Genomic DNA, 13,907 nt, shown 5'->3' on the forward strand with positions numbered 1-13,907 from the left:
TAAATCCCGGCCATTGCATCGACTTCTGTCTTGTACTGAGTTTTACATCAAAACTTCATAGCAATTCAGTTTCAGTTCCGATACTGATATTTTGCATATTTGGGTTTCTATGCTCTATTATTCAAACATGCATATAACAGGTTCCTTTTTACTGTCTAACCATAACCATATTTTGTGTCCTTTTGTAGTTTCTTGTAGTTTCTCCTGGTTTTGATTCTGAAAATCTGTGTGTCGCCACATTACTTCCCTGTTCTTATACTGACTGTGTGTTATCGGCTTGCCGTGGTATGTCTATAGCTTCTCCTTTAACTCACTTTTCCATAATGTTTTAAAATGAGGAAATCCTTTTCCTAATGTTACATCACAAGACAAATGGGGAGTTAAAGTGACATGATGTCACCGTTTTTCTAGCAATGTTTAAAATTTTGCACGTGTCACCATTTATGCATACATCTCTACTTTTTGGTTATTGGTAGTTTTATGTTTATACTAGCAAAAGCTTGACGAGGGGAATTGTGTTTTCAGACTTGAACATCCCTTCCTTCTAAAAATATAATATGTTTTACTATAATGTATGTAACACAACGGTGACCAATTATTCTAGATGTTGAAATAAACTGATTTAAAGCATGCATTTCAGTTTTCACAGTTGCATCCTTTTTAGTACCGCAGAACTAAGCAGTGTGTCCCCATCAACACCCATTTGTAACAAATAAATACATTAGTTGCTGCTTTGTATCTTACAAAAGAAGATAACACTTCTAACTGCAATTTTAGTCTTGGTAGCAGATAATTCATTTGTAAAATTGTGTCATTAACTGTTAAGCATTCCACTAAAGGTTTGTTAACTTTTCAAATATCTTTTGATCACTTTGCAGTATGCATTTTCTTATATTGCTAGACAAAGCTCTTTTAAACCCATCTACAGCTAAAATTTATAATATGTTTTCTTTACTGCTGATGATATGCTTTAAGTAATGCATCTGTCGCACTTATCCATTTATCTGTGTTAAAAAGTCCAGTTATGAAATAGTTTTGTTTGTGCCTCAAGGGTTATAACAGATCTTACGTACATTTATCATTATTCATGCAATCAGTCTCATCCATGCCCAGGTAGGTTTTCAGTGCCTCTCCTTTCAGTTGAGATGACAGGATTCTTGCCCACTCTGCTTGACTCAGGTTTCCTGTTGTGGTCTAGTGCTCAAACGTCATTAAATAAAATTTCAGATCATCATCATTGGTTAATTTATTCAAAGGCTGTACAATTTCGGAGGGCAGCCATGTTGGCAAGCATAATCAGCTGTTGTTGCAGCTGCGCAAACATTTATTTAGTCCTCACCTGTGACTCCATCATTTTTCCCAGTACTTCTTTGATGACTATAGTCATTAGTTATCCATGCTAGGAGCATCATCAAATATGGATTTCACCTGGCAGCAGATATACTGCTATGAACTAAAAATTGGCAAGTCAGTGAGCAGTTGCCTGTGTACACATCAACAATATAAGTTCAAAAAGACACAGTAGGAAGAACATATGTGAATAAACAGATTTTTCAGTAATATACAAACTAAAACATCAGCCTACTTGGCTTTGCAGTTTCAAAAACAAGATAATAGTATCTTAGAACATTTCTGATAACAATATTCAGTCCACACAGAGCCTAGAGGAATACAGGCTGTCTTGTAACCCAAAGAAAGGCCAAGGCTATAGGCCTCTCACAAGCCCACTTTCAGTTCTAGGAAAAGGTACCACTACAAGGTCTAACCCATAGGTTCGATCCAAGTGGGTTGTGTCTTACATCACATTTCTTTTGAATCACAGTAATTGAGAATTAGGGCCTTGTAATGTAGTTAATTGCTATGAGAATATTGCCTCACTCCATAATATAGTATACAATTTGAGTGCACATTTAAAGGCACATGCACATTCTCCACATCAAGATGCTAAATAGTTGCTACTGCCAAATGATATGTTCATTAAACTTTTTTGAAGGTAGGTAAATGTATGTTTTCAAGAATGTCAGCTTTAAATTATATCTAAGGTAATGTGGTTGACTGCTTTATTTAAAAGTTTATGTATTAGTGGTGTGTGTGTGTGTGTGTGTGTGTGTGTGTGTGTGTGTGTGTGTGTGTGTGTGTGTGTGTGTGTGTGTGTGTGTGTGTGTGTGTGTGTGTCTCTGTCAGTGTGACTGTTTAGATATATGTAATATTACATTATTTTTCCTGTGAAGCTGTTTTTAGAGGAATGCACTAAAAGTGTAGTCTTTGAATGTGCGCTGGTAATGCTTTTGTCTAGGAAGGGTGTTTCTCAGTTGTTCGTGTTTTTGCAATCATATAGTTGGTATATTTAAGTTTCAGGGTGTGGGGAAACTTGCTCATTACCTGAGGAGTGGGGGTGTGCAGGGTGCAAGGCATGTATGTATGATGTTCTGTGTTATAATACATGAAATATCTTGTTCTGTAGGATTAGGGAATGAGTTTCTCCACTCATTACAAACCAGTGTCTCTATTCTTACAATATGATATAGTTCATGTACCAGACTCTTATTTGCCAGAGTTTTGCCTGAGTAGAGCTTTAAGTAATTTGCATAGGTCTTTAAGAATGGTCTTTCTATGAATGTTTTTCTTTATATTTTTATCACTTTAATGAGCTTAGTCAACAAATGTAAATAAATTAATAAGATCTAAATAAAGCTGGCATACCATGTCATATGAGTTTATTTAGTGAACCTGACTGGAATCAGTTTTACCATTTAAAATTCAAACCTTTATCTTCCAGGACAAATCCCAGACATTGGAGCAGCACATTACATCCAAGTTTGCAAGACTTTACCAATTTCTCCAGGACAAGGAACAGCAGCTAATGCAAAGGCTCAAGGAGGAAACAGCAGGAATTCTGGGAAAGATGAATCAAAACTTGAAAAAAATTGAAGAGATGACTCAAACTATTCAGCTGCAAATATCTGACATTCATTTAAAAGTGCAGGAGGAAAATCCTGTACTTTTTGTCAAAGTAAGAAATACTTGCATCATGTTTCATTTTATATCCTATTTATAAGGACGTTATGAGGGGCAAAGTGGCCTTGCTTTACATTACCCAGTTTCATAGAAATGTGTCACAAAGTACCCAGAGACGGAATTATACAACTGTTACTTTTATATAATTAGCAACACAATTTTGGGATATCTGAGCACATCCTGTAAGCATTTATTTTCATTTTATTTTATTTTACATTTGTTTACCAGGGTGATACATTGATCACAAACGACCATTTGCAGGTAGTGCCTGGATGAAATCATTCACAAAGAAAAAAAAAAGAACAGATGAAGGGTTTTTGAACCTGAAAGCTCTGTGAGTTAACACATTTTAGCATTCAACGTATCTGTATTTCTTTGGAGTTTGTTTTTGTGTTTTATAGTTGTATCTCCATAGACGGTTGACCTCAGTGCTGGTCTTGTTTGCTTTGCTGCGTAAGTGTTCTGTTCAGAAATGCCAAAGTCTATAAAATCTTACTTATAGTGCTAAGACAGAAAGAATTCTGGACCTTTATAGTATTTCTCAAAAACAAAAAAAAATGAAAATTAGTGACCCACACATAAGCTTCTGTTCAGTCATTAGAGGCACCCGCATAGATATTTTAGATGTAAACAATGCAAACAGCATGGTACTGCGAGGAATTTTTACTAAATGAATAGTATTTTATTAGCATCATAGTCAGCTCTAATTACTCTAGGTTGTTGTTGGTTATTTTTTATTAAAAAGGCAAGTTTGAACACGGCAGGTCCTTATAGTAAATGTAGTATTATGACACTTCACAAATAGAACATAAATTATGATTACAAAACAATGGTTAGATCAGAAAAAACAACACAGTTATGTTCTCTGGACATTGGTAGGCATCACTTTAAACAATGAACATATTTGTGTACTTAAACTGGAAAAACATATCATGTGCAGCTCATGGGATCCTCCAGACAGATCACTGTACCACTTTATACCTTACCAGTCTAGCACAGTATAAAGTGTCACTGTACCACTTTATACCTTACCAGTCTAGCACAGTATAAAGTGTCACTGTACCACTTTATACCTTACCAGTCTAGCACAGTATAAAGTGTCACTGTACCACTTTATACCTTACCAGTCTAGCACAGTATAAAGTGTCACTGTACCACTTTATACCTTACCAGTCTAGCACAGTATAAAGTGTCACTGTACCACTTTATACCTTACCAGTCTAGCACAGTATAAAGTGTCACTGTACCACTTTATACCGTACCAGTCTAGCACAGTATAAAGTGTCACTGTACCACTTTATACCGTACCAGTCTAGCACAGTATAAAGTGTCACTGTACCACTTTATACCGTACCAGTCTAGCACAGTATAAAGTGTCACTGTACCACTTTATACCCTACCAGTCTAGCACAGTATAAAGTGTCACTGTACCACTTTATACCTTACCAGTCTAGCACAGTATAAAGTGTCACTGTACCACTTTATACCGTACCAGTCTAGCACAGTATAAAGTGTCACTGTACCACTTTATACCTTACCAGTCTAGCACAGTATAAAGTGTCACTGTACCACTTTATACCGTACCAGTCTAGCACAGTATAAAGTGTCACTGTACCACTTTATACCTTACCAGTCTAGCACAGTATAAAATGTCACTGTACCACATTATACCTTACCAGTCTAGCACAGTATAAAGTGTCACTGTACCACTTTATACCGTACCAGTCTAGCACAGTATAAAGTGTCACTGTACCACTTTATACCTTAACAGTCTAGCACAGTATAAAGTGTCACTGTACCACTTTATACCTTACCAGTCTAGCACAGTATAAAGTGTCACTGTACCACTTTATACCTTACCAGTCTAGCACAGTATAAAGTGTCACTGTACCACTTTATACTTTACCAGTCTAGCACAGTGTAAAGTGTCACTGTAGCACTTTATACCTTACCAGTCTAGCACAGTGTAAAGTGTCACTGTACCACTTTATACCTTACCAGTCTAGCACAGTATAAAGTGTCACTGTACCACTTTATACCTTACCAGTCTAGCACAGTATAAAGTGTCACTGTACCACTTTATACCGTAGCAGTCTAGCACAGTATAAAGTGTCACTGTACCACTTTATACCTTACCAGTCTAGCACAGTATAAAGTGTCACTGTACCACTTTATACTTTACCAGTCTAGCACAGTATAAAGTGTCACTGTAGCACTTTATACCTTACCAGTCTAGCACAGTATAAAGTGTCACTGTACCACTTTATACCTTACCAGTCTAGCACAGTATAAAGTGTCACTGTAGCACTTTATACCTTACCAGTCTAGCACAGTATAAAGTGTTGAGTTTTGTAACCTTTGAACAAGCCACCTGAAGGAATTTGAAATGTACAATGATTCATTACTTTGAGCATACTGGAAATATCACAGGGTTGTAATACTTAAACTAATCAGACAGGCTTTGAGAATTTGTTGTTATACTCTGATCCATTCACGTTACTAAAAGATGACCTTTGCCTGGTATATAAGGCAATGGTTGATCCAGTTCTATTCAAAAGTTTATGTCTTGAACACTCCACTGAGGGTGCTGACATCAGATTTGAGAATCTAATGCTAAAATAAGTATTAATAGAAGAAAAACATGAGCTTTACGTTACACAATGCCTGCCAAGATTATAGGATAAGGTTTTCATTACAATTTAAAGATGCTAGTCATCGACTTCCTTTGCAAATAACTTTGATATGCATATGGAAGTATAAAGCATCAATATGAAGTTACAACAATCATGTTTTTTGAAGGTCATTTGTTTGTATGTTTGAAATTTCAACCTATGAACCAAGAATCACATTTCCCTTCTTTTAAAGTAAGATCGTCTCACTTATTCCATTTAAAGTTTGGTGTTTTTTATGCCATGATGCATTTTTCCCGCTAACAGTATAATTTATTTATTTATTTATTAACATTTGACTGCTGGGAAAGTCCAACTAGGTAGGAGCCCATTTTCACTGGAGGCCAGAGGAGAAAAGCTCCAAATTATTACAAAACATTTTAAGAGCAATAATTTTACAATCTTTAAAACAAAACAAAACATAATTATAATAAATTAGACATTATATAAAAATATTGGATAATAACTGATATAACTTATGACAATCATTTAATATGTAGAGAAATTTTAGACCGTTTGTAGAGAGATCAATGGTAAGTTACTCTAGTATAAACACAAATTGCAATAAGAGGTGAGGGAAAATATATAAATATATGTTCAGTGTATTATAATAAAATCCTCAATAAAATATGCTTTTTTCTACAATGACGTTTGGTGAACTTTATCCCTCAGAGATGTCATTGTATGGACAGGGAGTTTGTCCATTGATTTTAATGGATGCAACACTGTATATGTTATGGGGTGCATCCATTAAAGATGATCCCTATGCTGATATCTCTAGTAGATACTGTTAATTAACATGGGACAGCTCCTCCATTTACAAAGCTTTTTATTAAAATAAATCCTTCATAGAATATTAGTGATCAACAGAAAAAATGCATCATGGCACTTAAGATACCAAATGCCATGATGCGTATACAAACTCAGGAAGAAAACTTTAAAGCTTTCATAATTTGATGTCATGAAGACTAGGTTTTAAATTTTAAAACATTTCCTTTTTGGGTGAATGATATATCCCATCAACCTTCATGGCCGTTGTAGACCTTATGCACCTTTTTGCTCCTTTTCTCGTAATACAGAAATGTTCTCCAGCTCCCCAAGTCATATTACAGAAATGTTCTCTGGTTCTGCAGGTCATATTACAGAAATGTTCTCCGGTTCCTCAGTTCATATTACAGAAATGTTCTCCAGGTCGCATTACAGAAATGTTCTCCAGTTCCCCAGTTCATATTACAGAAATGTTCTCCAGTTCCCCAGGTCGTATTACAGAAATGTTCTCCGGTTCCCCAGTTCATATTACAGAAATGTTCTCCAGTTCCCCAGGTCGTATTACAGAAATGTTCTCTGGTTCTCCAGGTCGTATTACAGAAATGTTCTCCGGTTCCCCAGGTCATATTACAGAAATGTTCTCCGGTTCCCCAGGTTGTATTACAGAAATGTTCTCTGGTTCTGCAGGTCATATTACAGAAATATTCTTTGGTTCCGCAGTTCATATTACAGAAATATTCTCCAGTTCCCCAGGTCGTATTACAGAAATGTTCTCCGGTTCCCCAGTTCATATTACAGAAATATTCTCCAGTTCCCTAAGTCGTATTACAGAAATGTTCTCCGGTTCCTCAGTTCGTATTACAGAAATGTTCTCCAGTTCCCCAGGTCATATTACAGAAATGTTCTCTGGTTCCCCAGGTCGTATTACAGAAATGTTCTCCAGTTCCCCAGGTCGTATTACAGAAATGTTCTCTGGTTCCCCAGGTCATATTACAGAAATGTTCTCCAGTTCCCCAGGTCATATTACAGAAATGTTCTCTGGTTCCCCAGGTCATATTACAGAAATGTTCTCTGGTTCCCTAGGTCGTATTACAGAAATGTTCTCCAGTTCCCCAGGTCGTATTACAGAAATGTTCTCCGGTTCCCCAGGTTGTATTACAAAAATGTTCTCCGGCTCCCCAGGTCGTATTACAGAAATGTTCTGTGGTTCCCCAGGTCGTATTACAGAAATGTTCTCTGGCTCCCCAGGTCGTATTACAGAAATGTTCTCCGGCTCCCCAGGTCGTATTACAGAAATGTTCTCTGGTTCCCCAGGTCGTATTACAGAAATGTTCTCCAGTTCCCCAGGTCGTATTACAGAAATGTTCTCCGGCTCCCCAGGTAGACATGTCCATTCATCATCATCCTTTCTCTTGATGTGTAACCAGCTACTTGTGTTAATGATTGCTTATTATGGAAAAGAGAAATGACACCTTATTTCCATTTATTTTCATGTGTCATCTCATTTCTTAGTGAAAATGTTCAAACTTTATTCATAATGAATATCAGATACTTATTCTATAAGATATCTTGTCACATCCTTAATCAAACACCTCACCTTCCTGTCAGCCCCTCCATCCCCAGCAAAACTGGTGACTCTGCCCGTTCTCATTGCAACCAGTTCCTACCTCAACCATCAAAAAACTTCTCTTGGAACTAAAACCCACCACCCCAGTACCCGACAGTCTCCTTGTCAAATATCTAAAAATGGCTGCCAAGTCTATAGTCTATCCTATTTCTATATTCATAAACTGCTCTGTCATAAAAGCATGCATCCTAACACTATGGAAAAACGTTATATCCTACTACTCCCAACATGGCTTCCACCCTCAGTATAGCACTACTATAGCCCTCCTACATTTCACAAATATAGTAAGTACCCATAGAATGAAGGAATACTAGTATCTGCCTTTTTTATAGGCCTATCCAAAGCATTTGACACAGTCTCATACCCCATCCTCCTACTAAAATTCTTAACTCTAGGATTTGATAAAACCTGTACCTCATGGTTTAACAGCTGTTTTGGTAACAGATCACAGGCCTTAAAATGGCAGAAAGACTTCTCCCCTTTTCTCCCAGTCTCCACAGACATCCTCCAAGGTTCCATTGTTAGTCTCATATTTTTCAACATCTTTATTAACAACCTCCCAGATGCCTCCAAGTCGGCCACAGTAATTCAGTACACCAACAACTCCATCCTCATAAGCAGCATCCAATACCTTAAGTACCTGCAGCAAATTACTGAAGAATCCTTCTCCTCCACTAAAGCCTGGCTAAACAGCTCAATATCTTCTTGACCCCCCCCCCCCAAAAAAAAGCAAAGTTATTCTCTTTAACCCAAGACAAGTCTCAGCCCAGAATCTCTCCTCTGATATCCTCTCAGCAAATGACACTAAAACTGAAACCATCTCAGATACTAAGCTGCAAGACATCTACATTTACAATAGCTTAAAAATCGACTACCACATCCAAAATAAATGGGTTCCCTATGCAGAGTCAAAAATTTCCTCACTGACCAAACCAGAAAACTCTTAGGCTCTACCTTCTTACTCCCAAATCTTTTCTACACAGCCCATATTTTATCAACTTAGACGTCTCTCAGACCTCAAAGCTTAATCAATGCTATCAAAAAGTAGCAAAGCTTGCAGTACACCACCTACAAAAATCACACCACTGCCTAGCACTCAAACAACTATACTGGCTCAAACTGCACCACTTACTATCTTACTCTCAACTTGTGACCACTCATAACCTCATCTATAAATCTACAAACTGTCCGTCTCTGTGACCTCTAATCCATCCATGCAAACTAAACAGACCCACTTTGTTCCACCCAAATGCTGCTCCTCCATAGCTTTAAATCCAGTGATAGACGGTGACTATCTGTTTTCAAACTGTTGTCACCAAAGCATACAACACCATACTTCCCTCTCTCAAAACATAGAATGATATTGCAAACATTTTAAACAAAAGCTAAAGTCATACCTGCAGAATCTCTGGCTCTGCCCCTGCACTAACCTGAATAAGTACCTCTAAACTTCCCTCTCATCTCTCTGTTATTTGAGATATACTTTTCTGAAATGCAGGCCAAAGCCAGTGGGCTATGGCTGACTAAGTTTGCAGATGACTGCAAGCTGGGTGCTGTCATCAATTCCCCTAGTGATGTGGACATCCTCCATGAGGGTCTCACTCAGACAAATGACTGGTGCCAGAAACATGGCCTCAAGCAGAATACCAAAAAATGCATCATCATCCCCATTGTGGAGAGTGACATCCCCACAGATTATCACATTCATAACAATGTCCTAAGCACAAAATCAGTAGTGAGGGATTTGGGCACCCAGGTTGATAGCAACCTGACTTTTGACCACCATGTTGCTGCTGCTGTTGTACAGAAAGCCTTCTACATGTCCTACCTCATAAGTAAGAGTATCTCATCCAGGGACAAGGAGGTCATAACATCCCTGTACTCTTCCCTTATAAGGCCCATTATTGAGTACAACATCCCTTTTGGCGTGTACCTCGCAAAGCACATGCAGCAGCTGGAGAGACCACAGAGGTTCCCCACCAGGAGAATCCAGGGCCTCAAGCATCTGCCATACACAGATAGGCTAAAAGTCCTGTCCCTCTACTCAGTTTTATACAGACTCCTCAGAGGTGACCTCTGTCTGGCATACAAGGCGATTACGGACCCCACCTTAATGGGATTGCTGCATATCTGCAAGTCAAGTTCCACTCGAGTAACCCACACGCATGGCCTCAACCTGGTCTGTGACATCAACAAGACATGCTGACAGAACAGATTTGTATCCTAGAGACTCCCCATCTGTGGAATAGACTCCCTCTCCACAACAAGCAGAGTACCTCTTTACACCTTTTTAAGTGAAACCTGGATAACTGGATGGGAAACAGAAAATATACACCTGGGATTCCACCCATGTCCCTGCTGGACAGGAGCATCGGGAGCTGATTTGTCTAAACATGGACTAAACTCTTTGCTGGGCTTATAAGGGCCTCAGGGCCAATAGCCTAGTAACCTCCTATGATCCTATGATCTCTTTCTCACATCCCTTCTCTATACTCTACTTTATACTACCCCCCCCCACTTTCCAACTCAGTTCACCCTTCTTATGTTAACCTATAGAGTCGTCTTCCCCCGACATCTGCTTCTTCTCACTATCAGTCATTTCTAGTCTATCTCCTTCTTCACTCAGCCTTTAGTCTATAACACCAGATGGTCACTAGAAAAAAAAATAAACATAAAAGAATGTTGCTTTTGTGCAACTTTGTCTAATTTATGTCTTTATTATGAAATTGGTTACTAAAGTATACAGTGCTACTGGCCCACTAAAATTTGTGTGCCTATATTGAATAATGCTGACCATCTTCCTTTGCTCAAAAGAATAATCTCTATCTGTGCCGTATTGCACCATTTGTAATAATTCCATTACTGTGCAGACTTTTCACATACTATTGACCAACATTTCTATACCACATATAAACTGTTACAAAATGTCTTTATTCCCTAGGTTATGTATATACACTTGTAAAATGCAATTTTTTCCACACTGTGTCCTGCAGATATATTACTTTCATGTATACTGGAATACACTTTATGCTCCATTGTAAATATCATTCACTAGCTTAGTCACTGTTGCCTCTATTTCCAGTTTTAGGCATTGTAATTGTACTCTATGATTATCTTTTCTGTTTATGTGATTATATTTTATTTATATGTAACTTTGCGGAGGTTTTCTCCCTGGGCCTCCACTGAAAATGGGCTCTTTTCAGGCACAGTGGACTTTGCCGGTTAACAAATGCAATAAATAAATAAATAAGGTGTATCATTTGGAGCTTTTCTCCCTGGGTCTCCTCTGAGAAAGGACTCTGTACCCAGTCAAACTTGCCTGGTCAGCAAATGCAATTAAAAAATAAGTATATATATATATATATATATGTACAGTGGATATAAAAAGTGCACACACCCCTGTTAAAATGCCAGGTATTTGTAATATAAAAAAATGAGACCACAATAAATCATTTAAAAACTTTTCCCACCTTTAATGTGACCCATAACCGGTACAATTCAATTAAAAAACAAACAAATATGTTAGGGGAAAAAATATAAAAAATAAAAAACATACAATAAGCTGGTTGTATAACTGTGCACAACCTTTAACTACTAGTTTGTTGAAGCACCTTTTGCTTTAATTACAGCATTCAGTCTTCTTGCGTACACACCTGCCATCAATTAAAGAGGCTCTGTTTAACCCCAAATAAAGTTCAGCTGTCCTAGTAGGATTTTCCTGACATTTACTCAATTGCCTGCTACTGCAAAAGCCATGGTTCGCAGACAGCTTACAAAGCATCAAAGGGATCTTATTGTTGAAAGATATCAGCCAGGAGAAGGATACAAAAAAATTTCCACAGCATTGTCTATACCATGGAACACAGTGAAGACAGTCATCAAAAAGTATAGAAAACATGAGACAACAGTGATGTTGCAAAGAACTGGACGTCCCTCCAAAACTGATGAAATGACAAGACAAAAACTGGTTAGCGAGGCTGCCAAGCGACCTACAGCAACACTGAAGGAGCTGCAGGAATTTATGGCAAGTACTGGTTGTGTATTACATGTGACAATATCTCCTGTATTCTCCATATGTCTGGCCTATGGGGTAGGGTTGCAAGAAAGTAGCGTTTTCTTATACAGAAAAACATCCAGGCCCAGCTAAAATTTGCAAAACAATACATCAAGTCTCCCAATAGCATGTGGGAAAATGTGTTATGGTCTAATGAGACCAAAGTTGAACTTTTGGCCACAATTCCGAAAGATAAGTTTGGCACAAAAACAACACTTCACATCACCAAAGGAACACCATCCCCACAGTGAAGCATGATGGTGGCAGTATCATGCTTTGGGGTTGCTTTTCTTCAGCTGGAACTGGGGCTTTAGTCAAGGTGGAGGGAATTATGAACAGTTTCAAATACCAGTCACTTTTTGCCCCAAATCTTCAGGCATCTGCTAGAAAGCTGAAGATGAAGAGGAATTTCACCTTTCAGCATGACAATGACTCCAAGCATACATCCAAATCAACAAAAGAATGGCTTCACCAGAATAAAATTAAAGTTTTGGAATGGCCCAGCCAGAGCCCAGACCTAAATCCAATAGAAAATCTGTGGGGTGACCAGAAGAGAGCTGTGCACAACAGATGCCCTCACAATCTGAAATATTTGAAGTGCTTTTGCAAGGAAGAGTGGGCAAATATTGCCAAGTCAAGATGTGCCATGCTGATAGACTCCTACCCAGGAAGACTGAATGCTGTAATTAAATCAAAAGGTGCTTCAACAAAGTATTAGTTTAAGGGTGTGCACACTTATGCAACCAGCATATTGTACATTTTTTATTTTTTTTTCCCCCTAACAGATGTGTTTGTTTTTCAATTGAATTGTACAGGTTATAGGTCACATTAAAGGTGGGAAAAGTTTTGAAATGATTTATTGTGGTCTCCTTTTTTATATCACAAAAACTTGGCATTTTAACAGGGGTGTGTAAACTTTTTATATCCACTGTGTGTGTGTGTGTGTGTGTGTGTGTGTGTGTGTGTGTGTGTGTGTGTGTGTGTGTGTGTGTGTGAGTGTGTGTGTGTATATATATATATATATATATATATATATATATATATATATTAATTAAATAAATATCTTAATCAAAAGGTTATAGGCACTAGTATATGAACAATGCAGGTAAGTGAAGAAAATATAGGACAAGTGGAAACAGATAAACTAAGCATGGTGACTCCATTGCCATGGTCTCTGTTTCTACAAATAAACTGAAACACCTGACATCATTTGTGTTTAACTAAATGCTTTATTGGCATGTATGGTATTGCAGAGATTAGCTTGTATTTGTGCTGTATAAATCAGTAATATAATTTTGTATGCCATCATTGGTAGTGGATATACACCATTTAGTCCATTGTTAACCAAAATTCTCATTAATCATTTATATATTCCACTTCCATCTTCCACTGTGGGAAAAGTAACACCACTAATCGGTAGTACAGAGCCCACTGGAAAATGTTTGCTCCCAGCTGTTTCTACTGTTATTTTTCTTCTGTTTAGAGATGGCGTATCTCTCCTTGATGCATCTCACTTATTTTACCAGTTTTGACCATAACCATGGATGGCATAAAACCTTCCATAGGGAGACAAATCTGACCCAATAAAATGAAACAGTTTGCTACTACAATTTTAACTATCACTATGACATCCAATAAAAACTTTCCATGGGATGCATTAGCTACCCAGTGTAATTCCTCAGTTACCTTCTAATTTATCCGTCACTAAAGGAAGCTAAAAAAAAACTTTCCTGGGCTATCTAAACTGATCCAGCAACTTTCATCATTCCAT

General features: G+C 37.7%; 1 protein-coding gene across 1 annotated transcript in view; it reads left to right on the forward strand.

Moving 5' to 3' along the window:
- The window catches only part of LOC122790020 (zinc-binding protein A33-like), a 192,957-nt gene that overhangs the window by 79,290 nt on the left and 99,760 nt on the right, over positions 1-13,907 (forward strand). Inside the window, exon 3 of the mRNA XM_044057556.1 lies at positions 2,780-3,013. Coding sequence (XP_043913491.1) covers positions 2,780-3,013 — 234 coding nt within the window. The remainder of the gene's footprint in view (positions 1-2,779; positions 3,014-13,907) is intronic.

This window comes from Protopterus annectens, chromosome 15.part0 (genome assembly GCF_019279795.1).
Source record: "Protopterus annectens isolate FY-2018-M chromosome 15.part0, PAN1.0, whole genome shotgun sequence".
NCBI lineage: Eukaryota > Metazoa > Chordata > Ceratodontiformes > Protopteridae > Protopterus > Protopterus annectens.